Source organism: Pleurodeles waltl, chromosome 1_1, assembly GCF_031143425.1.
Source record: "Pleurodeles waltl isolate 20211129_DDA chromosome 1_1, aPleWal1.hap1.20221129, whole genome shotgun sequence".
Classification (NCBI taxonomy): domain Eukaryota; kingdom Metazoa; phylum Chordata; class Amphibia; order Caudata; family Salamandridae; genus Pleurodeles; species Pleurodeles waltl.
Window position 1 is genome coordinate 168,345,378 of NC_090436.1, and position 26,022 is coordinate 168,371,399.

General features: G+C 42.2%; 1 protein-coding gene across 28 annotated transcripts in view; it reads right to left on the reverse strand.

Moving 5' to 3' along the window:
- Positions 1-26,022, reverse strand: part of TCF4 (transcription factor 4) — a 630,514-nt gene that overhangs the window by 403,308 nt on the left and 201,184 nt on the right. For 19 of the 28 annotated variants that reach the window (XM_069219818.1, XM_069219785.1, XM_069219753.1 and 16 more), the window contains exons 4-5: positions 21,422-21,481; positions 18,731-18,827 (exon numbers count right to left, since the gene is read on the reverse strand). In XM_069219818.1, coding sequence (XP_069075919.1) covers positions 18,731-18,827; positions 21,422-21,481 — 157 coding nt within the window. The remainder of the gene's footprint in view (positions 1-18,730; positions 18,828-21,421; positions 21,482-26,022) is intronic. The other 9 variants (XM_069219911.1, XM_069219903.1, XM_069219840.1 and 6 more) reach the window with 1 other exon arrangement.

Sequence of the window (26,022 nt, forward strand, 5' to 3'; positions counted from 1 at the left end):
TGACAATAAATGGACAATATCATTAGTCTTTCCACCATGTTGTGATTGGCTGGTAGACCGAGAGAAGACAAGCAGTTTTCACACTAATGGGGTTCAATTCAATAAAGATCTCTCTTGAGCAAACATCTCACTACGAAAAGTGAAATTTCACAGCAAACATAGGATTTTAAATCGCACTACCTGTAAAGGAATTACAATGCACTTTTTACGAGCACTAAGCACAGAGAATGGAGCTGGATCTTACTATAAAGAAACAGGACCTCAATCTCAGACAAGCTTGAGTGCCGATCAGGGCTGGTATTACTTATTGGGTGCACTTTTCCACTTTGTGCCACAGGGCACCTTTAAACAGGTATGCCGAGCGCAAACGGGAAAACTGCACACTATTATGATGAATGCGCTACCCTTAGGGCAGGAATGAGCTTGCGCTGCCCTGGGGGCAGTACATTCAACTGAAATACGGAACGGCTGCTTCAAAGCCACTCCGTGTTTTACAGTGCACGTGGCAACCCGCACACACTCTATAGAGGAATGAGACATCCCCTAACAGGCGGTTGCAGTGAGTGACTGCACTCGTCTGTAGGAGGATGTATGGGGGATTCCGTGGTACTCACTTTCTCCCCTCAGGAGGGCAGACCTCAGGGGGTGAAGTGACAGAGAATGTTTGCCTCTGTGCCCACGTCTCTAATACGGCAGGGGCGCAGAGGCAAAGTGAGTCCCTCATTTGCATGGAGACACGCCCTCAGGCAAATGAGGGAACGTCCTCTGACGAACGTGCACCAGCGCCATCAGTATTACAGAAGGGCCCATACAGCTGTTTGCAGCCCCATCTATAATGCCAAGGTCCCCCGGGAGCACACACACCCGTTGCCTCCTTGGGGACTTTCAGAAATAAGGACCAAGACAATATTTGCAGCAAGGAGGGAGGGGTCAGTTTTCCTGCACGATTTTCAGCAGGTAAGCCTAACTAAAATAGTGTTGGAAAAACCAACAAACATTCGGCACTCCCTGAGCTGAAGAACCCGGATTGATATGGTAATAAGCACCAAGCAAAAACTAAACCTGCTATATCAAAGCGTTGAGATATGCAGGTCAGTGAACGAGGGGCACAGTGTTACTATCCGTCGCAGTGAAGAGAGTTTCTGCTAAAAAAGAATTAATGAAACTAATTGGGCGCACAAGAAAAGAACATTCAAAATTAATACTCAACAGGGAATTCAGAGCCAGAATGACAAGGAAAAAAAGTCTTGGGAATGGATAGCAAGCTACAAAATACAATCTGTTAGTCCTCCTGTGTTTAAGCACATTTGTAGTCATGTTGTTTTTCTTAAAGCACAACTCCAAGGAACATGCACTTTCGCAAATGTGTGCCAGTTAAGAGAACATACTAAATATACTCAAAACTGCTATCAATTACAATTTTACAAAATCCCACAAGACTATTAAAATGTTTTCACAGTCTGTAGCATACGGCGTGTAATAACATGACATGTATTGACATCTGTTTGAGTGAATATTACAAACGATAGATCCTTTAGGAACTGTAAATAATGAAAAAGGCAAATAAACTGACCTGTGTATAGAAACTCTGCAAAGTCAGTATGTGCTCGTTTCCGTTGCCCATGAAATGAGCAAAAGCAGAAGTTATCACATTCTTTTTTTGAAAGCACTCCATGTGTTATAATTCTCTTAGGTACTTTCGAATTATTGTCACAGTTTAGTACAAGGGTTCAGAAGCATCTCTAATCATTATAGAAAAAGAAAGAGGCGATTGAGTCTAAACCATTTCACCGCAAGTGTCAAAAGTTGCATTATGGGTGCAATAAGTGTAAAATCAGTTTATAAAACGAGGAGAGGGCCTGCGATTAGTTTACGGCAGTCAGCCGCCATGCACCAATAATTTTGGCTTGCCTCTTCTCACTAGGTATGTTCAGTGAGCATACCGAGAATACCTCAGGGGCTGAAGGATAAGCTCTTCCATCACCTTTGAAACTGTAAGTACCAAGAATGCCATTTGCCATCTCTTTGGATTACATCTGAAAGAAGACCATTAACTATGTATGAGGGTTATGCAGTAGGGGTGCGGTTCGTGTTGAGTTCCCAATTACTAAACTGCTCGTAGATTGCGGAAACTCCTATTTTCCCTACACCTGTGCGTGGTTTCTCTGGCAAGTGTGTTCGATGGTGTGCATTCCCTGCTCAGGTTTTTCTCGTGAACACACTAAAACCAGGTCGCGCAACCAACTCAAGAGCATTTTGAATGCAAGTGGGTACCACACTGAGATTTTTGTCTTGAGTACTCTGAAACTTTTTCACGCTGGTAATTTGCAAGTATACTGTACACAAGTAAGAACTTTGCTGACCTTTAATTTGAATAAAAAAGTGTACGGAAATCCAGAGATTCACAGGGTGGCATCTTTTTCAACTTTCTACGGTGTAGTTTTTGTAAGTTTTTGTAAGCTTAGCAAGAATTGTGCGCATTTCATAATGCAATAACTATTGACATTTGCAGAACCCTACATTATACATGACATCTCTAAGTGCAACAGTCCCGGTTACGGGCAGGATGGGACAGGTCCTTTTAAGCCACTTTCGATGCACTGAGTGACAGGCTCCACTGCTAAATCGATCAAACACCGACGGAGACCAGATCATCAAGCGTTCTGATCAGGCTACTTTTAACACTTAGTCCTGGGGATAATCTTAAGTGTTAATTATGAAACATGCTGTAGCTAGGAGGTGACCCCAAAAACGCTGGCTTGCAGAGTTGTTAGCACTAGGGCTGCCGATACATTTCCACTGCATGATACGCGTTCCACATAAAAAACCATTTACCAGGAAGTATGGTAATGTAGGGAGAGATATCAACTGGTACAAAGAAATAAAAGTGCACAGCAGCTACATACTGTGCGTACGTCACGAACTTCTAACAAAGGTCATCACTATGGTGTAAAGATGAGGGGAAGGCCACTGCACAGTCACGGTTAAGTCTGCGACCAATCAAACCGAGGCTGAGACCTTCTGTTGGAGCCAGGGCGCAGCTAGAAGGTGGCAGAGTTTCACTAACTTGTCTAAAGGCGACTGCTGCATACAGGAGCTTAAAGGTTGTGTCTGTGAAAACCTCCAAAACAGGAAGTCGTGACTCAAGCCAATTAGCTTCAAACTAAATTCAAGCTAGTTTAGAAATGGTCGGACACACTATTCTGTGGGGTGACCCTGAGCTCGGACCCATGCATGACCTGCCTCCTGTTTAACAACAGAAGATGAAATGTCAAAGTGGACACAAAGAAACACAAGTTTATGTAAAGGCCCTGCTTTGAAGAATGTATAACCCTAGTTCTAAAGTTAGGCATCCTGTACATGACTGGTAAAGTGCGCCCGTATGGAGCTCGCTATTATAGTGGGTATTAATACTTAATACATGAGTGAAACTGACAGGCTACAAAATAAGGACACATTTACCAAAAATAACCCTCGGCACACAGGGCTACCAGGCAGTAAAAGCCGACGTCGTCATGTACCCCGTGGGTGTCTGAAGGCAGAGGAGTATTTTTTGGATTTGTTCTGCTTCGGACATTTCCTCCCTTGGACTCCCTGACTGACCATCTACAGGATAAACACGTGGACTGGATGGAATGTAATTATATACAACAGTTTAAAAAGAAGCCACAGGCTTAAGAATTCACATCCTGTCGCAAGAGGAGGAAATATATAGGGATTTACATCACTAAAACCCTGGCACTCTGTAGCTCACCTCCTGTATTAGTCAATAAACCTGGCTGAGGTTCAAGGACAGCACCATATACCATAGTAAAATTATCATACGATGTAGAACTTGATATAGAGTTTCATGACTACTTCAGTCAGAGACAGGGGAGTAGCATACAGTTAGCATACAGGGCACCAGTGCAACAGAGGGATATGACCCTGGCATTCAAATTTCAGACAGGAAGTAACAGAATAAGAGGCAAGTAAAATTGGAGGCCTCGATACAAGACTGGCAGGGCGAGAACACGGGACCAAGTCAGAGCTAAGAAGCACAAGTGATTAAAAATAGTGGTGACTTTCTGCAGCAGCATCCAAGGTAACCAGCGACAAATTCATTAAACAACGAGGGTAAATAAGGAAACTGTGTAGGTTCTGCAAGTTAAGATTACATACAAAAATGGACACAGTAGGGGTCTTGAACTGACCTGTTGGGCACTCAGGCACTGCTCGATGAGCTGGCCTGAAATGCCCAGTGTGTAAGCTGTGTTTTCTGGTCCCATGGGGTGTGGCGGAAAATAAAGAAAGGCCCACACACTGGCCCTTTCAAGCAGGCCAGTCCAACGCTGGACACACTACATGGTACTAGTAATCTCATCTGTACTTAAGCATTTGCATCCTGATGCACAAAAGGTGTGATCTACTCAAGCCCTACGTAAACCAACATCTATGTTTGTGTCAAAAGTGGCCATAACACTCAGTTCCCAATGCAAACAGCTATCAAGTCTAACACAGTAAATAAGAGAACAACCATAATTCATCTATTGGTTGTACCAGCCAAAATCCTGGGAACTTAACACAAATCCAAGGATCATACAACTGCACAAGGGACCTAGCCAGTCCTTTGCACATCACATAAAGCACGCCAAGCTCAATAAATCAACAACTGGATGAGACCAAACCCATGCACTGCAGTGTATACACTGATAACATGTTGGATACTGAAGACTCACACAGTAAAGACAACTTCACAACAAGGTGGCATCCACATTCATTGACGAGTAAATATTACAAATTACAGAATTCTAAGTGCACGGGTTACATCGTGAAACTGAATTGGGCCTCTGAATACACACGTGTTTATACCTTTGCTGCCAGCATGTTCTTGTTCCTTAAGCTATATTTTCTGAGTTGGTCACAATTGTACGCTTCCGTGTGCAACACTTCTCCAATTCTAGTGTATCTCAAGTTACTGATATTGCTCCAGCCCGATTGGCTCCCTGGAAGTTCACCCAGCATGTGGCCGACTATGCATCATCTTCTAGTATTTTCTGGTCTGTCATGTGACTGACTATGGCCCACCCCTGTAAGAGATGACTACGGCCTATCCCCTATCAGCCTGCCAAAAAAGTATGGTTTCCCCAGGTACACCTGACATCTAATGTGTAATTATCTTCGCCGCTGCCTATTGCCTGTTCAGAGGCACCTACGGCATAGTAATGCTTTGACTTCCCGATAGGTGGGTTTTCTATGCATACTTCCCAAACTCTCTACAGATCCACGTACACTTGAGAATGGCAAATTAAGCACACCGTGACTCATACAGTGCTTAAACCAAAATAGTGCACACACACACAGTGACATGCACACATACACAAACGTAATGTGTGTATGTACATACGCTGTCCATATCTATCAGTTTCTGTACCTGCATGCATGTCTTGCTGTGACAGCCAGAAGTCCTAATCAGCAAGGATGCTTGCACCTGAGGCATTCCCTTAAAGAGCAACTATTTAGGGTTGCTGGGGAAGAGATTCAACAGCGGCCTGAGGGTCTTTTTTAGGTTGAGCATAGCAGCACGCAAGCGCTGCTCTTCTCAACATGTTCTAATCTATTCTGTGGGCTTTAACCACGCCCATCTCAGGCCCATCACTGTAATGGATTCCTGGGCCTTCCTTTAAAAAATCCCTTAATATCGTTGGTAAATGCTTTACGTCTGTCCCTCCTTGAGGCTGGTTTGTTACCACCTTGGAGACTGATACCTTAGTGTGGTCCACTATTTTTATCTTTGGCCTCGTAGCTTCGCACTGCGTGACTATGTTGTTTTCTTCCTCTTCCTGATTTTCAGGCATCTTGCTGTTTCTTAGCGGTGTCTGCGGGCCTTCTTTTTCTTTGTTGCACTTTTATGTAGTGCGAACTCGACACAAAGGTATTGGAGTGATTTATCTACTTTGCAGTTTTATATAGCATAAAATCAATACAAAGGTATTACAGCGCTTTACATGAGCACTGGTTACATTACACAAAAAAACATTCATTCTTGGTAGCAAGGGGAGATTAAGGCGGTCATTCTGACCTTGGCGGACGGCGGAGGCCGTCTGCCAAGGTACCGCCGTCAGAACACCGCACCGCGGTCGAAAGACCGCAGCGGTGATTCTGACATTTGCCCTGGGCTGGCGGGCGGCCGCCAAAAGGCCGCCCGCCAGCCCAGGGCAAATCAACCTTCCCACTAGGATGCCGGCTCAGAATTGAGCCGGCGTAGTGGGAAGGTGCGACGGGTGCAGTTGCACCCGTCGCGTATTTCAGTGTCTGCTGGGCAGACACTGAAATACTTTTTGGGGCCCTCTTACGGGGGCCCCTGCCGTGCCCATGCCATTGGCATGGGCACGGCAGGGGCCTCCTGGGGCCCCGCGGCACCCCCTACCGCCATCCTGTTCATGGCGGGAGAGCCGCCATGAACAGGATGGCGGTAGGGGGTGTCAGAATCCCCATGGCGGCGGAGCGCGCTCCGCCACCATGGAGGATTCTCAAGGGCAGCGGAAAGTCGGCGGTACACCGCCGACTTTCCGTTTCTGGCCGCGGCTGAACCGCCGCGGTCAGAATGCCCAGCGGTGCACCGCCAGCCTGTTGGCGGTGCTACCGCCGACCTCCGCCATGGCGGTAATTACCGCCAGGGTCAGAATGACCCCCTAAGTGACTTGCCCAGAATCACAGGATTTTGAGCCAGGGCCTAGACTCAAACCGTGTTCCCCAGCTCCAAGGTCGGCAGCTCTGGCCCTTACTCCACATCCTCTCCCCAAGGGTTCTTTGTCTGGTGCGTGTTGGCGCAGTCTGGGAAAAACTCGTTTTTTTTTTGTTTTGTTTTTGTTTTTTAAGGACGAGAATAGCAGCAAGCGAGTGCTGCTTTCTGACCTGCTGTATTCTATTCTGTGGGCTTTACTTTACCACGCCCATTACTTTGATTTGTTCCTGACCCTGCCTTTCAAAAATCCCTTGATGTTGGTGGTGAATGCTTTACGTTTGTCCCGCGTTGAGGCTGTTTTCTTACCACCTTGGAGACTGACCCTGTTACATGGATTATCGCATGATCGGCCAGATAGCTTCATGTCGGGCAACTATTTTTTCTTTTGCCTCACCACTTTGCTCATGGCGGTATGTTGTTTCTTCTTCCTCTTGGTTTCTGGCATCTTGCTGTTTCTTTGTGATGTATGCTGGGTCTTTTTTTACAGTTTTATGTAGCACGAACTCGACACAAAGGTATTGGAGTGCTCCGTTTTATTTTATTTTTGTTGCAGTTTTATACAGCACAAACTCAATACAAAGGTATTACAGTGCTTTACATGAGCACCGGTTACATTACACAAGAACACATTTTTGGTAGAAAGGGGAGATTAAGTGATTTGCCCAGAATCACAGGATGTTGTGCCTGGTGCAGAGACTCGTGCCACATTCTCTCCCCTAGGGTTCTTTGCCCGGTGCGTGTTGGGACAGTCTGGGAATATTTTTTTTTTTTTTCATATAGCGCTTAGTAATACAGGTTCTGCCATTCCATGGCACTGCAAAGCAAGTGCCATTCTTAACAAAATCGCTATAATTCATTTGCATCAACTTTGCAGAGATGAAAAGGTGAAAAAGCTAGGTCAGGCTTGTAATCTGTGACATTCTCGTTCTTTCAAGACCTCTGCAGTGGGTGCATTAACCAACGACTTGAGTAGAGCTTAACAGTAGGCCATAGCATGTCTCTTGATACCCTCAGGAGGGTCACCAACCAAGCACATAGGTTAGTTCTAGGCAAGAAGATTGCGAAAGGTGTTGTCTCCAAAATAGTGGAAAAGGAGTTGTGACTCCAGACCCAAGCACTTCACGGTCTCAAGCTTCATAGAAAAAAAACATCTAGCCTTTGGATGTAAATTGATCCTCTTCAAATAGAGATCAGTTAGTAGAGGCAGCCATTTTCATAACCCTGTACCATAAAGAAGCTAACACAAGTGTGCCACAGTGAGAGGAGCAGTGTATCATAGGGCTCAAAAGTGGAGCAAACTCCATTACTTCCTCTCAGAATTCATAGCTTTGACAGTCCCCTCACAGCTACCACTTCCGGAAACACGGTCTAAACCAGCACTTGAATAGTAGTGCTTCCTGTTTGAAGAGGCCCCACTTCTAACATCCCCCACAGTCGCGGTAACAGGCACAGAGTGCTTCCCCATCACCCTCTGGACTCCTGTGTATAATATCAGAGCCATTCTGTAGGAATGAGGCAAAAACACTCCCAACATGGCGGCCTCGTGTCCTCTCTCCTGCAGTGACAGGCCTGAGAGGGTTGCTGTGGCACGTGGCATATATCTACTACACTCCGAACCAAAATACCTGTGTAAAAGACATCGTCATTTACAACGCCAATAGCTCTAACTCTCACAAATGCAAGACCTATTGCATTGCAAATGCTTGTGAATGACGATCAGCCTGTACGGTGCACTGACATTGTCTCCGTGAAAGTGAAAGTAGGAATTTGGCTCCTTTTCCTTCCATGGTGCTCAGGGGTTTGAGGGCACAGATTAGCCATCCAAGCACTGATCACAAAGTGAGAGATATCATTGGAAAGGAGACACCCTACCCATTCGGATGAATACTCTTTCCTCATGGATTCCTACTTGTGGATTCCCCAGGGATCCACCCACTAGACACCAGAAAGTTGAAAGGGATGGATAGAGCTGCCCACACCCCAAACCAAGGCATAGGCAGTTGTTCCTCCCACCCACCAAGATATCTCCATTAGTATAGTATTTCTGAGGCACTTTGCTATTTTTGAGAGGCCGCAGATCCCCTTCTATAATATGGACTGCCAGGCAAAATCACCACTGGTGCGTTGAGGAAGATGTGTTCCCCCATTTTCACGTGGGCCAATGTAAATGAGGGAACACTCAAGTCTTTGCATTTGCACCGTATTCAGATGAAGATGGAGAGGCAAAAAACCTGTTGGGAGACACCTTGACTGTGCACCTTGCACAAGTGGTGCACTATCAGTGCATCATATTCACCGCACAGTCGCCAGTACCAGGGCTTCCTCAGTCAACCCCTTGCAGGTGGGTACAGTAACACACTACACCCAACCACAGCAGTGTCCCCCTCTTCAACGAGAGGCAATTCCTCTGCCAGTGAAAGATGAGTACTGTATTCAACCTGTGGTCCTGTGCTTCACTAACGGGCCCTCCTCAGTACAAATTAGCAGAGTTTGTGTCTCTGTCAACAACATTTATTTAGTATTTATTACTAATCGGGTGCCCAATGTGTAATTTGGATCCAATTTCTTTCTCTTGAAGAATGAAGTGGGAGCGGTTCGTCCTAGCTTCAGCTCACACCCCTAGCCCCAGTTATCTGTCCCCTTAGACCTAGAGGCCGAATACTGCAGTCTGGTGTGTGTTGAAACATGGCAAGTGAGAGGAAATGTGGATTTCCTTGGGCATGGTTTTGACATGTAAGTCAGTAGAAAGGGGTTAACTCCAATTCTGCTTCCCCAAGTTGGCAGGGCATCTGGTGCTGGGGATTGGGTATGGGGGAGGGGGGAAATCGGGGTGATCCAGATGCAAAAGATGGGCTGATGTCGCCCACAATTCCTTTTTTGGACACCAATCCCTGGTGCTTACAGGGCTTTCTGCTTGGCAGATGCCCACAATATTCATATTTTGGACTGGACACGAATCCCGGGTGTCTACTGAGTTTTCTGACCATTGGGCAGAAACGGACAGAATCTTCTACCTCAGATGACAATTCCCCGGGCGAGGGGTGATGTTGCAGGCTTGCAAGTCCTGCACTCCACTCTGTTTCTATTTCTTTTTCCTAATCACCTGGTGGGCTTTCTGATCCTGCCTGGGATGGGCAGACAGAGGTAAATGCCTCAATCTGTCCACTTACAAGGACTGAAATCCCACCACACTTTAAGGGAAAAAGTAAAAAAAAGTAATTGCGGGAAGCTGGGGGCAGAAGGTGCTAAACTACTTTGGCATGGGGGCTAGCCTAAGGCGTCCAATAGTAATAATGTCCCAAAGGATGAGCCAGAATGGGTGGAATAGTCCATCTCTACCAGCCCAAATGTTAAAATTATGCCCAAACGTCAAAACTATATGATTGATTGATTGATTGATTGATTGATTGATTATGTAATTTATAAAGCACATGGCTACTCAGCGGGTTTCCCACCGCTAGCCAAGCTACGGTAACCAATGACCAGCTGTCCCAGGACTAAATCAGTGGGAAAAGCCACATTTTCAACAGCCTACGGAATTCCAGATGGAATTTGCATTGTTCCACAGTTTAGGACAAGAACGCAGAAGGAACAGCCACTTTGCCGGGCTGGTCTGACTCTAGGGACAACAGCTAGGTTCTGAAGACTCGACCTAAGCGTAAGCTGTGGCACATAATAGGCGGGGGCAGTGTTGTGGAGACATTTATACATAAAGCAGAGTGTTTTAAAATGCACCCATTTGTCCACAGGCAACCAATGGAGAAAAGTTTGTAAAGTGGCAGAACTAGTGAAGTGCGCTGAGACAAGCAAGAGATGTGCCGCTGCATTCTGTACTATTTGTAGGCGTTTTAACAAGGTTCTTGTCACTCCAAGATGGAGAACATTACCGCAGTCCAGCCTTGAAATAACTAATGCTTGGTCTACGGTACGCTGAGCTTCAAATGGAATACAGTATATTATTTTTTTCAGCCATTTCAAAATGCCAAAACAAATGGCAGCCACTTTAGTTATCTGTTGCCTCATTGACAGCTTCTGATCCAACCATACTCCCAGACCTTTTACTGACACAGCAGGGAGTGGAGGAGCACCTAAGGATGTCGGCTAGAGGTGGGGGCTATAGAATGTAAGGGATTTACCAACCAGGAGTACTTCAGTTTTGTCTCCATTCAGCTTCAAAAAAATAGCAGACATCCAATCTGACACTTGGTGAAGATAGAGGGGGAGTGCAGCCACGGTAGACTGGTTCTTTGAAGACAGAGAGACCACAATTTGGGTATCATCCACATAAAAGAAAAGAGTGAGGCCAAAACTCTCAACAATATTTGCCAGTGGACTCACATCAAGATTAAATAATAATGGGCTCAGAATGGAGCCCTGAGGCACTCCTGACATAAGCGCACATGGATGAGATCTCCATTGACTTGCTTGAGCCTGAAAGAAGCGACCAGTCAAAAAAGATTCTATCCATGCAAGCGCTTCGCCTCGTATACCCAATCCATCAAGTCTTTAAAGTAGTATTTCATGATTGACAGTATCGAAGGCTGCGCTCAGGTCTAAAAGCAGGAGTGCAGCTGCCCCTCCCTCATCCAGTTTATGTCTCAGGAATTTGGTGACCCCAAGCAGTGCAGATTCGGTACTATAACCTGCATGAAAGCCTGACTGAGACGGATGAAGTAAGTCATTCTGTTCTATAATTTGTGTTAGTTGCAGATTCACATGTTTTTCTAGCAGTTTCAAAAGTATGGATAGAAGGGATATGTGCCTATAATTGGACCATATTTGTGAATCAGCATTAGACTTTTTCAACAAAGAGGGAACTAAGGCTGTTTTCCAGCAACTAGGAACTACCCCATTCAATAGAGATAGATTTAGAAGATGGACAATTAGCTCTAGATTTTGTTGAGAGAGCTTTCCTAAAATATCGGGGGGGGCATGCATGGATCTAAAGGGGAGCCAGATTTTACAGTTGATAATGGGAGCCATGCAAAAGATAGATCGATAGGTTCAAAGTGGATAATTAGAGTTCTCGTACTAAGGGTATCCATACATTTGTGGGTCTCTCCTGGGGATAGGAAAGACTCTTCCTAATGGCTTCGATTTTATTGATGAAAAAGTCAGATATCTCATCACATTGCAGTTGGGAGTGCGTTTGGATGAATCTGCAAGCGACTTCACTACCTTATAGAGTGTCTAAGGACAGGTTTTAGTTTCAGTAATTTTCTTGATAAAGCGAGTGGCCTTATCTTGTCTACAATTTTTCTAATATGTTCTTAAGGCATTTTTAAAAATTACCTTATCACCTTGAAGATATGTTTTGCGCCACAATCTCTCTAACTGCTTACAAACTTTCCTCTCCTTATATAAGGAGTCTGTAAACGATGGTGCCACAGGTAGGGATCTGGCATACTTCTTATGGTTCATAGGTGCCATCATATATGCTGAGGCTCTAAGCCAGTTGTCTATTTTTAGAGCTGCGCTATCCACTGAGTTATCTAACACAGGCATTGATTCTTCTAGCAGCACATTTCATCTTTGACCGTCCACCTTTCCCCAACATCTCCCTTGAGATGTGGGCAGTTTACTCTTCTCGAGTGATTGGGCATCAGTTGAAAAAGAACAGGGAATGGCTAAGTGATCAGACCACGTTAAAGGTAAAAAGGTAAAGGCATAACCGCTTCAATGGCATCCAGATTCGAAAAAATGGGATCTAATAGATATCCCGCTGTATGAGTGGGAAGATGATTAATCAGATCTAACTCTAGGGCTAAAAAGCCTTCAATTAGGGACAGGCTGACCTTGTCTGTTTTGTCCTCCAAATGGAGGTTTAGGTCTCTCAGCACCGTACAATTGGCACATTTAAGTATAACAGAGGACAGTTCCTATAAAAGCGCAGAGATCCAATTTCTAACTGCAGCTGGGGGATGGTAAATAATAGCGCTAGACACTGTAAGCTTCTTACTCAATGATAAAGAAAATTGCAGAGCTTCGCAGTCTGAGACCTCAAACTTCTCAGTTGTGCAATGGAACTAATCCCTCGTTGAAACTGCAATTCCACCCCCTTTTTCTACCTACCAGTCCAGATGTGAAATACAATATCCAGGCAGCAGGGCTGCTATAATATCCGGGCCGGAGGCTTCATTTAGCCAAGTGTCTGTGAGGAACATAGAGTCAGGGTTGTGATCTATTAAGAAATAAAATAGATCTTGTTGGTAGATCGACAATTTAAGCTAAAGTACGTGAAAGTGCTACCTGGCAATCCTTTTAAGAGACTCTCTTTCCCAATGGCAATGTTCAAAGAATTCCCCCTTTTGCCCCCGTAACCGTAATTGGAAAGGAGGGAGACAGCTCCGTATTGGAAAGATAAAAAGAGCAATGGCTACAGCTCCTCACCCCTCCCTGAATGTTTATTGAATGCATGTACTCGTTCTGTCCTGGAGGACCTAACTCTACAAAGGTGGAGGAGGAGTAGGTGCAAGAACCTGAGGTTAAAGGTGCAGCTGCCCTGCCCTCTGGGCCCGTTCGGTCACAGACAGGCACAGACGGGCTTGCATAAGGCACACCAGCAGCGCGTCCGTGCCACAGCCGCCATTAAATAGGCAGGCCAAGTTCAAAGAACATGGGTGAGACGCTAGAGCGCTAACAGCCCTTACTTCCTTGTTATCGTACCCAGTCTTATAAGAAACCAACACTTAAAGATATTAACACCACGTGTTAAAATTACAAAACTTCACACTCAAATTCCCCCTATACCATTCCCCATATCGTTACACATTAAAAAATATTTTGAGTAAAAAAAAATAATAATAATAATAAATAAAATAATAAAAAATTCTTAAAAGTATTTAATTCTCTAAAAAAGTATTCTATTCACAATTTACTTAAACCGGCAAGAATTATTTTACAAAAACGATGTTTATAGCTGCTCTCTGAGGTCATTCACGTACCGGTTCTTAGCCAAAGAAATCCCAATTTCTTATCTCTTTTCATGAGGTTTGACTGCAATATTTTGGTCCAAGGTCAGCCGTCACCTAGACTCTACCAACCATAGGCATTTCTGAAACCTAGAGACCCATGTAAATTAAAGTTGCTGTGGATCCCAGAATGTTTTCCGACCCAGAATGCCCTTCAAATGTTAAAAATATGTTTAACACACCCAGTGACCTTTTCCATATAAGATGGGTACAATATTCCGCCCGGAGTGGGCTGGCTCCAGGGACCCCACCAGATGTGTGCATTTCTGAAACCCAGAGGCCCAAGGGAATCCAGAATAGTGTGTCTTGTGTTGATTCCAGTATATTTTATTACCCAGAGCCCTTCAGGACACATTTTCTTGTACAACACATTTTCCCATTTATCCATTTTTCTGCTGGAAAATCCACAAACCCTGAGTTCTTCGAGAATACACAAAAAGTAGGAGAAAAAGACGCAAATTTGACCTGGACATATTTTGTGGCAAAAGGTATGAAGGCTTAAGTACAAACAGCACCAAATATGGAAAAAAGGACTCAGCAGTTAATGGGTTAAAAGATATTGTGAAGTCGCAAGGCTGATGGCTGTACCCACTATTAGATATACATTTAATGTTTGAAAATTAAACTCTAAAAAAGTTACGTTTTTAAATGCCTTGAGTAGGTTGGGTCAGGCAAGTAATTTAGGCTTCTTGGCTAAAACAGTAGTGTTCTCTAAACATAAACCTTTCAAAGCATAAAGTCTCTCCACGTGTCTAATATGTAATTCTATTGCAATAGGAAGGATAGGAAATCGTAGGTGTTTATAACAATAATTTCTACCTCGAATTACAGAATGTGTGGTATGACAACCAAGCGGTACAGCGTAAAACTATTACTTCAAGAACTATCCATTTTTGTTACATTACACTAATCCATAACATCGTTCCAAGAACTGAGCAGCAATGCGGGGACTATTTTTTAGTGTTACAGGATAATATTCCAGTTACACGGTGATGAAACACAGTTCCAGCTCTTTATTTTTCTTGGCTTGTTCTGAACCATTTGCCACCAAGCATTTCAGTTACTCCATTGAGAAGTACAGGGTATGGGTGTGTCTAGCCGAAGGCTGCATTACTAATGTTTCCATCATATGTTTACTTTAACCTAACTAATTTATCTAGCACGATTAAAATAAGTAGTATCGCAGCATGTCAAACCTTTATTTGATTAACTTATTTTATAGTACTTAAAATTACCTCATTAAAATAAAATGCAAGAATTCACATACAATTGCTCCGGGATGCATCTCCGAGACTGCAAAACTAATACACAGCAATTACAGTTTCATCCAAAACATCTCTGGGACCATGGTGTTTTACAGTTCAGTAGAAAAAATATGAAATATGCGCTGCCTGAGAATTTAAAGGGAAAAGCAATGGAACTCAGAAATCATGTAACCCAACAGGCAAAGAATAATATTATGCTTCTGTATGAATCAGCGTTTTGAAATATTTTTGGATTAACTGGTCATATTAAGGTGGCTCAAACTATAACATATACATGGGTGATTTAAATGGGTGGAATGCAGTTTATTAACGATTTACACCCGCCCAATCACGGCGAGGACAGCGGTTGTTTAATATCAATTCTAAGTTAGTAGTGATGAACATAGAAGGAAATACTCAATGGTCTTGATGTGCAGGGGTTTTTAAGTTGGTGCAAATAAACTACATGGCCTAATTATTAAGCAGAAGTATACTACTGAATGTCAGTACATGTGAAGACACATCATTTTATCCATATTCTAGAAAGGACAGAAAGCACTTTGCAGGGTCACTTTACCCATAGCACAATGTGCCCAGATTGCACAACAGAGGTCCCCAAACTCACAAAAGGGTCATTGTTGCTGGAAAAGAGCCGGATGTTTCGCGCCTGTAAATTATTCATTGAGACCCAGAGCCCACCCTGGTGAAGACACAGGGGCCTGCTAACCTGAGCAGACCCCCACCAGTCCAACAAGGAGGGAGATAGTCTTATATTAAGTTAATACAACTGTAAGGAGACGATCAGCACAATGATGTATATATTACATTTTTACTCCTAACAAACTGATTGAAAGCGAATCAGTACAACCAAGTATGTCCTTAGGAGTTACATTTGAAAATAATCATGCACTGTTAAAGAAAACCCTTTATCTGTCGTGCACATTCTCCAATACAAGGTGCACAAGCCAAATCAGGCCCTGGACCTGTGAACTTATATTAGACCCATTCTAGAATAAAGTAGGAGCTTCTGTACAAGGTGGTTACTGTCCCTTAGCAGGTAATGATCTCAAGCCCAGCCTACTTGAATACACAGAAAGTTTTACAAGGGCAGAGTACTTGCAAGCATTTGGAATTTGTAAATTATTTTTTATCCTGTGTGAGAAAGAGCATGCACTGTTCAACATTTGCTCACTGAAAACATTCCTGATGTGATATTGAATATGGAATTTGCCAGATAGAGTGACTGTAAGAAGTTGACAGAATTTTCTATCACAGAGACCTAGAACGCAACTGAACACATCAACATAGAGTATGTTGATGAGTGAAAGAACTGTACACTGGTGTTAGGGAAAGTTCCACCTATTTATGAAAATTTGCACTAGATCCAAGGTGCACATAGACTACATGAACCATACAAAAGGTGCATGTCTAAAGATTCCATACAATTGGAAAAATCGAGGACGCCGTCCTGCAATTCGATTAGAGATTGAGAGCCAATTTGACGGTACAGGGCTCTTCCTGAGTATGATAAGTTCCAAATGAAAGTGAACTCCATGAAATTATCCAATTGTTCGACTATCGTGAACCAAAATACAATTTGTGGCTAAGGATTTGTGATGAATGATGAGCAGGTATTTGTTTGACTGATGTTGGATGCAGATTTTCAAAATATATATGTTGGGAGTGTATTGACTTGTCCTGAAGAAAGTGGTAGAGGAATTTTTAAAGTCAGCCGAAACACGTCTACGCTAATTGGACTGCTGGACCCATTGGAACGGGCTTAAAATTGAACAGGGATTGTGTGCACAAATCAATTGGCCTGATGAAACCAAAACCGGGACAGCAACAATATAATGGACTATGATGTAGGTCTTTTGTTTTGTCTCCCTCATGTTTGACTTTTATATGTATGGTTTTTATTAGCCGTATATTGGTTTTTAAGGGTGATTTCAGTTTGCCATTTTAAGGTATTAGCTAATAAATATATTTTTTTCGATTCCTTTATTTGAGATTGATCATTGGAGTGAAGGAGTGGGTGATCTAGTGAATGGTTTTTGTTCCCCTTGGGGATTTTTTCATTTCACTCTATTACAGTGCCCTGTCCCCTTGAAGTGATAGGTGTAGGAGGGCCCTCTCTCTCTTTTGTGTAATGTTTTCTAAGTTGAAACAAATCTTTAACTAATTATCACTAAATCTCAGCACGGGAAATATGGAGAAGTCGCACACATTCCTGTCTAACTCTTGGTATGAAAATGAAGAAAGAAGAGATTTAAGCAGAAGTCTATAGAGAACGTGCTACAGCTTGAGAACCTGCTCCCCTACCATAGTCTATATCGGGGTCTACACCTAGGAAAACACAAAACTAGGTGGGCCAGTGCACAAGAGACTTTAGAAACATAAGTCAGACTGGAGACGTGCAACACAATATTAGGGATCCTGTAGTCACTGTCTGTAGGTGCGATTCATATAGATCTGCGCATTCACATATATGTATTAACAGTTTTATTAAATGCAGCCAATGGAAAATGACAAATCAGTATACAATAATAAAATGTTATAAATATATAAAAATAACAAACTAGCTGCTTATAATAAGCAAGGCCATCTAACTTTTATACATGGTGCACCTAATCCAATACATAGAGTAACAAGCAAAGTGTAATTGCACAGCCGAAAGTGGCACAGCAATAGAAGGCTATTCAATATAAAAAGCAAACACACAACCATAGAATGGAATTGTTCTAATGTCTGATGAAATGGACTTTAACGCCCTAGGTCTGCTTCTTAAAGGTTTAAGTAAGATTGTTGATTTCTTAAATCCTTGTGCTATAAGGAGAGGGTAATCCCTGCTACAAAGGAGGGATTGTCTGCCACATATGGTCAGTTTCTGGGCAAGGAAATAGGGGTTTCCCTCAAAATTGTTTTAAAATGTCATTCAAGCTAGTTTTATAGATACTCCTAAAAAACCCAAATATTCCAAAACTAAGATAAGTATGTTTTTCACGTATATATGAATAGGTAGATACATACAGCACAAGATAGTCTCACATAAGAATTGTGAGGTGTCTGGTGTACTAAGGTTGTGCCTGTAAAGGATTGCATACAAGTAGTTGCTGACCAGCTAAATGACTGTCCTGGGAACAGGGGTCTTTAACAATGTTTTACCACTGACCTCCTATTTGTGCAATAGACCACTCTGCATAACATTTGATCCAATGTTTCAAACTTCAGAGCGCTAAACAGCACAGGTATACTATGTATAACAAACAACAGATGGCTAGAAGGTCAAAGATTCAGCTAGCTTTATAGGGCTTTAATTTTCAAGAAGTTCTTTGAGGGACTTCTTAATTTTCTTGAAGGTCACATTCTTTTCTAATTTTGCAAAGAGCTGAGGAAAAGTGCCTTTGCTACCAATCATCATGTGCAGAGCAGCCAATTCCTTGCTTACTTCAGTTACAAGATCAAAGATAAGTGTTGTTAAAGACACAGGCCCTGCTGTCATCAGAAAACTAATGTTCTTCATAAGAAAGAATGCACAAAAGAACATTTTTATATGTGCATTTGGCCTATTAAACTCAATCATGCATAAATACCAAGGGTATTTAATATATCAAATCTGTGATACGTTCACAATTTGAAGCACTCACCACTAATTCCATACATTTTGGAAAATGAAGTGGCCATGACATATTGGGATAGTGATTAGATTATAAATTTAGATTTTCAATACCTTATTCATTAAGAACAATCACATGCACAATTAATAAAGAAAGGCATTTTATTCTTACCGTGTAATCGAGAATTGACATAAGGCGGCGAAAGATTGTCATGAGACCCAAGGTCTCTGCTAGGCATGTGATCATAATGGGCACCATCTCCATAGTTCTATTGAAGTAACAGGAATAGAAAGATCGCAGTCAGTGAGGTATTACTTGCAAAGAAACCGAGACAAATTTTAATTCATCTTCTACGAAGAAGCAGAATCAATGACTTCTGTATGAGCAGAATGCGCTGATTTGGTAACCAATAAAGCAACTCAGAAAAGTATATCTATCTATTCTGGAACAATAAAAATGTATATAATTTCTGGGGAAGACTTATTAATATGGCTTTCAGAATGCTTTTTTGCTGATTGTTAGCGGACACAGAGCACAAACGTGTGTAGACACAAGTACTTTTAAGGTTGGTTGAAGAGTGAAGTACTGCTAGGCCATGTGACTGTACATGAATAGTGTGGCAGCAGGCTCCCAGTAACCAGCATAAACCTGCAGGCAGGAATAAACCTGCCTTTTTCTTTTATTCCAATTTTTGTCCTCCGATCTAATAACAAAATGGTACAGTATGTAGATCCCAGTGTCAAATAACACATTCATTATTTACTACAGCAGCAGATAAACGGTAAATCCTGCTCTGAAGCAGTTGCAGCATGCAGATCCCACTAGAAAACTTTGCACCTTAACAAAATTTCAAATTTTCTGTTAATTCCTACAGGAGGAGATAATCATTTCCACAGAGTAACTCACACTGCCCGCATTAATTATAAAACTGGGCCCATTTTCTTTCACATGTAAGCAAACCTTACATCTCTCTAATAAAGAAACTATCACTTAATAGCAGTACATGGTCTCTCGTAGCTGAAATTTCTGATTCACATAGAATTTGCCACTGAGGAAAAACAGGGCAGTGCGTGGAAGTGGATCGGTTGTTTTGCAGGCCCTGGGGGCTGCAAAATGGGTAACAGAGCACCTCCATCGAGGGGTTCAGGTGACAAAATAAAAGTCACCGACAAAAAAAACACAACTATATATTAGGTTGTTCAGAAACGGAATTTTAAGGATTTGCTTTGTGCAGAAGTGAGACGTTTTTGAAGCTGCTGTCTTCAAGACTGAGCTAGCAGTAGGTTTGGACTGCAACTAAAATATTCAGTTCCCTTAATGAAGATTATGTTGAAAATGAAACAGTGAAGTTCAGCAGCGTGGTTGAATGCCATTCAGTATCTACATACACTGTCATACTTTGAAACTAATTAGCTGGAGAGAAAAATCAATTGGATGAAAAAAATCATTTACTAGAATGATGTAAGAGCACCTACAAATAATTCACAAGTATCATATCTTCTCTATTGAAAAAAAAAAAAGCCAAGTGGGTGTGAGAAAAAATGTTAAGGTGGTATGTCATTTCTTTTTAAGCTCTGTACTAAGTAGATACTATAAACCCATGTCAACTTTAATGTTGTGTGTGTGTGTGTGTGTGTGTATTTATATATATATATATATATATATATATATATATATATATATATATATATTTAGATACACACACAGTAAGAACTACAATTAGAAGAGAGTTATAACTATATACACTTGAACTTTCCCTGTGGGACAAAAAGTCAGTTAAAGTGACAGTTGCTCCAAAGCAAAACCTACAACAACAAAAAAAAAAAAAAACTCGAGTTCACCAGTTACAGTCTGCTACATGAACACTGATGTCCCCGCCATGCACTGTTCAAGACCTCACACATGAGATCACTGATGGCATCTGAAATGACATCAGAGGACCACTCCAATTACATCACTAAAGACCATGTTAATAGCCCAACTATTGTGTGCACTTAAAGACTACGAAAATATCAATGCATGCACAAAAGTGTTTGTGAAGATATAGTTTGAGAGCTTTTATCCTCTCATGCCCTTCACTAGTACTATCACATGTGGAAAATATGGGCCTGATTTAGAGATTGGCAGACGGGTTACTCTGTCACAAGTGTGAAAAAGATCAAATCCACCTTCTTACAAGTTCATTATATCTGACAGCACTTAATCAGGAGGGAGGAATATCCGTCACGTTTGTGACAGAGTAACCTGCCGCAACCCTAAATCAGGACCTCAGTTGTCATGTTGTCGGCATCATAGTCTACACCATACAATATGGTCCACGTTGACACTACATAGAATTACAGTTTTTTTTTCCATTCATGTGTTTGATGATATACTTAGAAGACCTTTTGCAGTAACAAATGTCCATGATTTATTAAGCGTTAAATTAAAAACAAGCTAGATTCAGCAATTCAGTTGGTACCCAATGTATGCATCATAGTGGAAAGGCTGCCTTTCAGCTTCCTGCAGAATTACAAATAGGCAGAGCAGGCTGCTGGGACTATGAGTGTTTATTATTAAGCAATGGGTTTCTACCAAAAGGTAAACCTTATGAAGCACGGGAACTTCTTGACTAACAACATGCTATATTTTTTAAGACTCAAATACATTAACATTCTTACAGAAATCTAGAATAGGAGGTCAGGATTTGCTAATACGGGCAAATGTCTTCGAAGTGGTCACCATTTAATGGCACTCTTGCATTCTACTGCATGTGCTGCGCACGTCCCATACATCTGGCAGGGTACTTTTTAAATAATCATACAAACATGAGAGCAGCATGTGTAAAACAATATTAGGTAATTGTAACAAAAGTAAACATACATGCAGCCACCTCCGGGGTGGATGGCCATGCACACTGGCCTGCACACTGCATGACAGCTTCTGAGGAGGAGAGGGAAGAAGGAAGAACGTTATTAATGTGCAAGAATTAGTTCTTTCAACAGTTCGGGAGAGAATTGTAGCATAGGCAGTAGCAGCAGAATAATACAGGCCAATATCTGACCTTAGTAAAAACAAAAGTGCATTTCAACAGCACAGCGCGCATTCACGTAGACAACGTACTGATTAATAAGCAGGGGCTTATGGGATATAGGGTGTTAAATGGCTGTAAACAGAAGCATGCGGAGGTTATGCAGCTTGCGCCTGTACATGCAAACAGGAAGAACTTTGCATTACACCATTCGCGATAGACCCTTAAAATGGAATCACTTCCATGTCACGAGAGACAGTCTACAAGTGCACATCGGTTGCTTTTGCAACACAGCCACACGCTTCCTCCACATCCACTGAAGAGAGATGCCTGAAGCTCAGATTTGCTGATAAGCATTAGTCTCCTGTTAAAAAGGGGCAAAAGCTGCAGTAATGCACGGGCAGTGCTTATAGACTAGATCACATTAAACAAAACATGTCCGGTACAATCCAAACAGGAAACCCTTAAGGTCCCGAAGTAGGCCTGGGTGTAATTCATGCATTTTCCTTTATTGAAATTTTGCAAAATGCTCAAACAATTACACATTACTGGAGTTGCCTCTTTCAGAATGTTGCACTATTTTTTATCCAAAATTCGTTGGCACAAGGGTGCATTCTGCCCTTTAAAAAAAAAAAAAAAAAATCGCCTGTGATGAGAAAAACAGCTGCTGAAGTGTAGTTTGTTCATGTTATTCCTGTGCTACAGCAATACGATTTTTACCCTAAGTCTCAACTGTGCAACGTTGCCTAATGAAGTATCTCAAGAAATTCACAGAACAGTCATAAGTGGAAATGCCAGAAATGATGTTGGTGTAAATGAAACTCCACAGGGCCTCGTCCTGAGACAAGAGTGACATGATTTGTACTAGTATAATAGTACAAACACAAATGTGCATCGTTAACTGCACCAACGGACCAATCAGCAGGCACATGAGATTTGCACAGATTTACCGGGGCAAAAATTGCATTATGCGAATTAAGTTGGCTCATATGTTATTTTTTCACTGTCAGATGGTGAAAATGTCAGTGCAGTGTTACGTGTTCTTGTTCCAAATGTTTGATAGCGGTGTGTCACTGGTGATAGACACTAGGTAACCTGTATACTCTGCAATTTCATAGGGCCGTTTTGCACTTTTTCTGTTGCCCGTGTCTTACATATCGATTGACTCCCACTTTGCCTATTATATAAAGTCCAACTTGTGAAAAATATCACTTTAAGGTGATAAAAGCAGCTGAGAACTCGAGTGTTTTGATCCCATGACCAAAAAGCAACCTATGCCAATTGTTTCCCTGGCATCAACAAAATCGTGGGATAAGATTAGAGGAGACGTAGCAATCATCCTTTAAGAAATCTTACATAATATCAAACAACAAATACTTAACCACGATCAACTGTGAACCTTTGCTGCTAATATATTACCCTACTCCAATTTTCAATTGCTTCTTTCTCTTTATCTATAGACCACTTCCTAAAAATGGATAACTTAAGGACTCTTTACTAGACATAAAAGACTATGGCTCTCTTAAACCATCCCAAATTATACATCCTAGGAGAGACCACAACACTTGGTTTGAGGAGGATTTAACAACTAAAGCCATCATGTTCAATCTTGAGGACTTCAGCATCCAGCAAATAATATATGATCGAGCTCACTCTGCAAGTCACACACTGGATGTCAAATCTGCCTTTTTCCACCACATCCAGAACACACCTCAGTGATTGACAACTCCTCAGTCATTGGGAGCAATTATGCTATTATCTCCATATCATTATATTGTCCTATAACAACAACTCAAAAACAGACAACTCCACAGACAGGCAAAGCTAAACTGCACAACCAAACTTTTGACTCCCAATGTTAGATTTGGCCCTATCGTAGGGTAATTTCCAGAATTCTTTTGCTTTCCTCCTCCTATTTTGACTGAATTCGTTTTTGTTGGCCTTACGGCTCTGTGCACTTAACAACTGCTAACCAGTGCTAAAGTGGTTCTGCTCTCCCCTTAAAAGATGGTAGAATTGGCTTATACCCATTTGGCACATTTAATTTACTGGTGAATCCAGAGTAAAGTGGCTCTACCTGTGCCCAGGGCTTGTAAATTAAATGCTACTAGAGGGTCTGCAGCTGTTACTGTGCCACCCACTTAAGTAGCCCCTTTAAACATGTATGAGGCCTGCCCATTTCAACCTGGCAAAATAACCCTTTTACCAGGCCCAAACCTTCCTTTGAGTACATATGTCACTCCTAGGGTGGGCCCCAGACAGCACAGAGGGCAGGGTGTAATATGTTTAAAAAGTAGGACATGTAAGTTTAAATTTTCCATGCCTGTAGAGAGGGGAAAACTTCACTGTTCTAGATACAATTCCATCAACAGCTGACCATGTGATCAAACCAAGAGATTTTAAACGCTCTCATCGGAATACATATGCTTCAGGGTACCCAACCAGGACACTAAATGAACACCCAATTTCGGGATCTATGGACCACACAACCTCTAAATGACCTCAACATATGGATGGGTATAACTATGCCATATCAACAATAAGATATATCCTGACAACCTAATATTAGGAGTGTGCAACTCAGCACTCGAAGGCCTGGATTCTGCCTAAATGTGATGGAGAACTCTAATCATAGCCTTTAACACACATCACAGACATAGTCAACAGTAACTCTTGTCTTTCTGACAGTGCTCCAAGTGTCACTCTGGTATCAACTGCATCATCGCATTATATCATATGCTAATTAATGACCTAATCCCTCATTTATCAATGAGCTAGGCTAAATAAGCTATACTAGCCCACTTTACTAACCAATCAATACTAACCAGACAGGATTGCAAAGAGATCTGTCACACGATGCTGGCCACAGGAGGCTTCTAAAATAGTTCACCTTTCAAGTTCCACATGGTCACATATTCTAAACACTGACATCCTATAGTGACAAAAATAATGATTACATCCCTGTGCATATTGCCTGCATAACGTCTCATGTTTGGGAATATTATAAAGGATGACTGCTCCACAGTATATGCAGGTACTCCTCTGGATTCTCCTCACTCTTTCTCTACACATTTTAGCCCCTGTTGATCCTTAAGATACTAGAGCAGATGGCGGCTCCTGCCACAGGCAGCATAGGAACAAGAACACTAAGACAACTACAACACAATAAGGAGCCTGTCTGGCTAATCAGAGCTGACAGAATACCAAACTATAAAAATGATCTTCTATCTCTCACACTTCCTCATCCATCACACTGCCATGCTACGAGAAGAGACAGTGGCAAAGTAGTAACGCACAAGTGTGTTAGGCAGCAAGGAGCAGAACTGCAAAGTTGGATGGAGGCTGCAAGCAGGGTGAGGGGGGAGGGAGCGGGGGGGCGAGTAGGGAGCGTGGTCCAGCAACCAATAAGTAATGTTGGAGCAAGTCAATTGAATAATAAACTACTTTCTGATGCAGAACAGGACGGTGATTGGCAGATTTAAAACTTGAAGATTTAAGCAGGAGAGGCCTGTATCTCGTCTTTGCCTTCCTGTGGCGTGAGCTGCGGCTGAGACTACTGCCCTCTGGACATCTTGATGTTGAACAATAGGTATGGGTAGATGCTACTGTAGACTTCTTTGCAGCAAGTCTTGATGAGGATGCGGGCAGGGAGAGGAAGCCAGTGTAGATCTAAGAGCGTTGGAATTATCCTATGGATCCTCCAGAGACTTCTGATGAGGCACACTGCAGAATGAAGAATACTCTCTGTGTATCACATGGATCTTCCTGATGTCACCCAATAGAACACAACCTCCATTAAGGGGAGACGCGAGTAATGCCCAGATTCCTAAACAGCCGTTTAGAAGTTATTGCCTTCTCCATAGTGAATGTTGTTGATACCACGTGGTATTGGTCTTGTGTACAATAAGCTTCTTGAACGTACAGTTAGTGGCTCTTGGGATGAGCTGTGATGCAAAGTTTTCCACCACCATCTCGGTGAGCCATTTTAGGTGATATCTGCTCATACTTGAAATAATTAGATCAAATTATGCTATGGTCCTGTTCAGCTTGATAAATGCTTTGCACATCTAAGTATAGATAGTGATGAGGCAGTTCTTCAACAAGGTGATGTTGGGGCTAGGTCTGATTTTCAAGCAGAACTGGGTATCACCATCACACTTTCGCTTGTTACCCAATTTCACTTTAAGATCGTGCTAGAAAAAAAATGACGTACTTTGATAAAAGATGCGCACTATCCACACAGAACCACGAAGATCTAAAGTAAAGGTATTTCTAAGCCAAAATCGTATTTCTACTTTTGACTTTTCAAAGGATGTATGATTTACAAGTCTGGCCTTCTCTCCAACTCGAATACGTATTTCCAGGGCCACAAGTGCAATCTAAACAAAATGTAAATAATGGTCTAAAAACCACTGTTCATGTTATTCAACGACGCAGTGAGAAAAAAAAAACA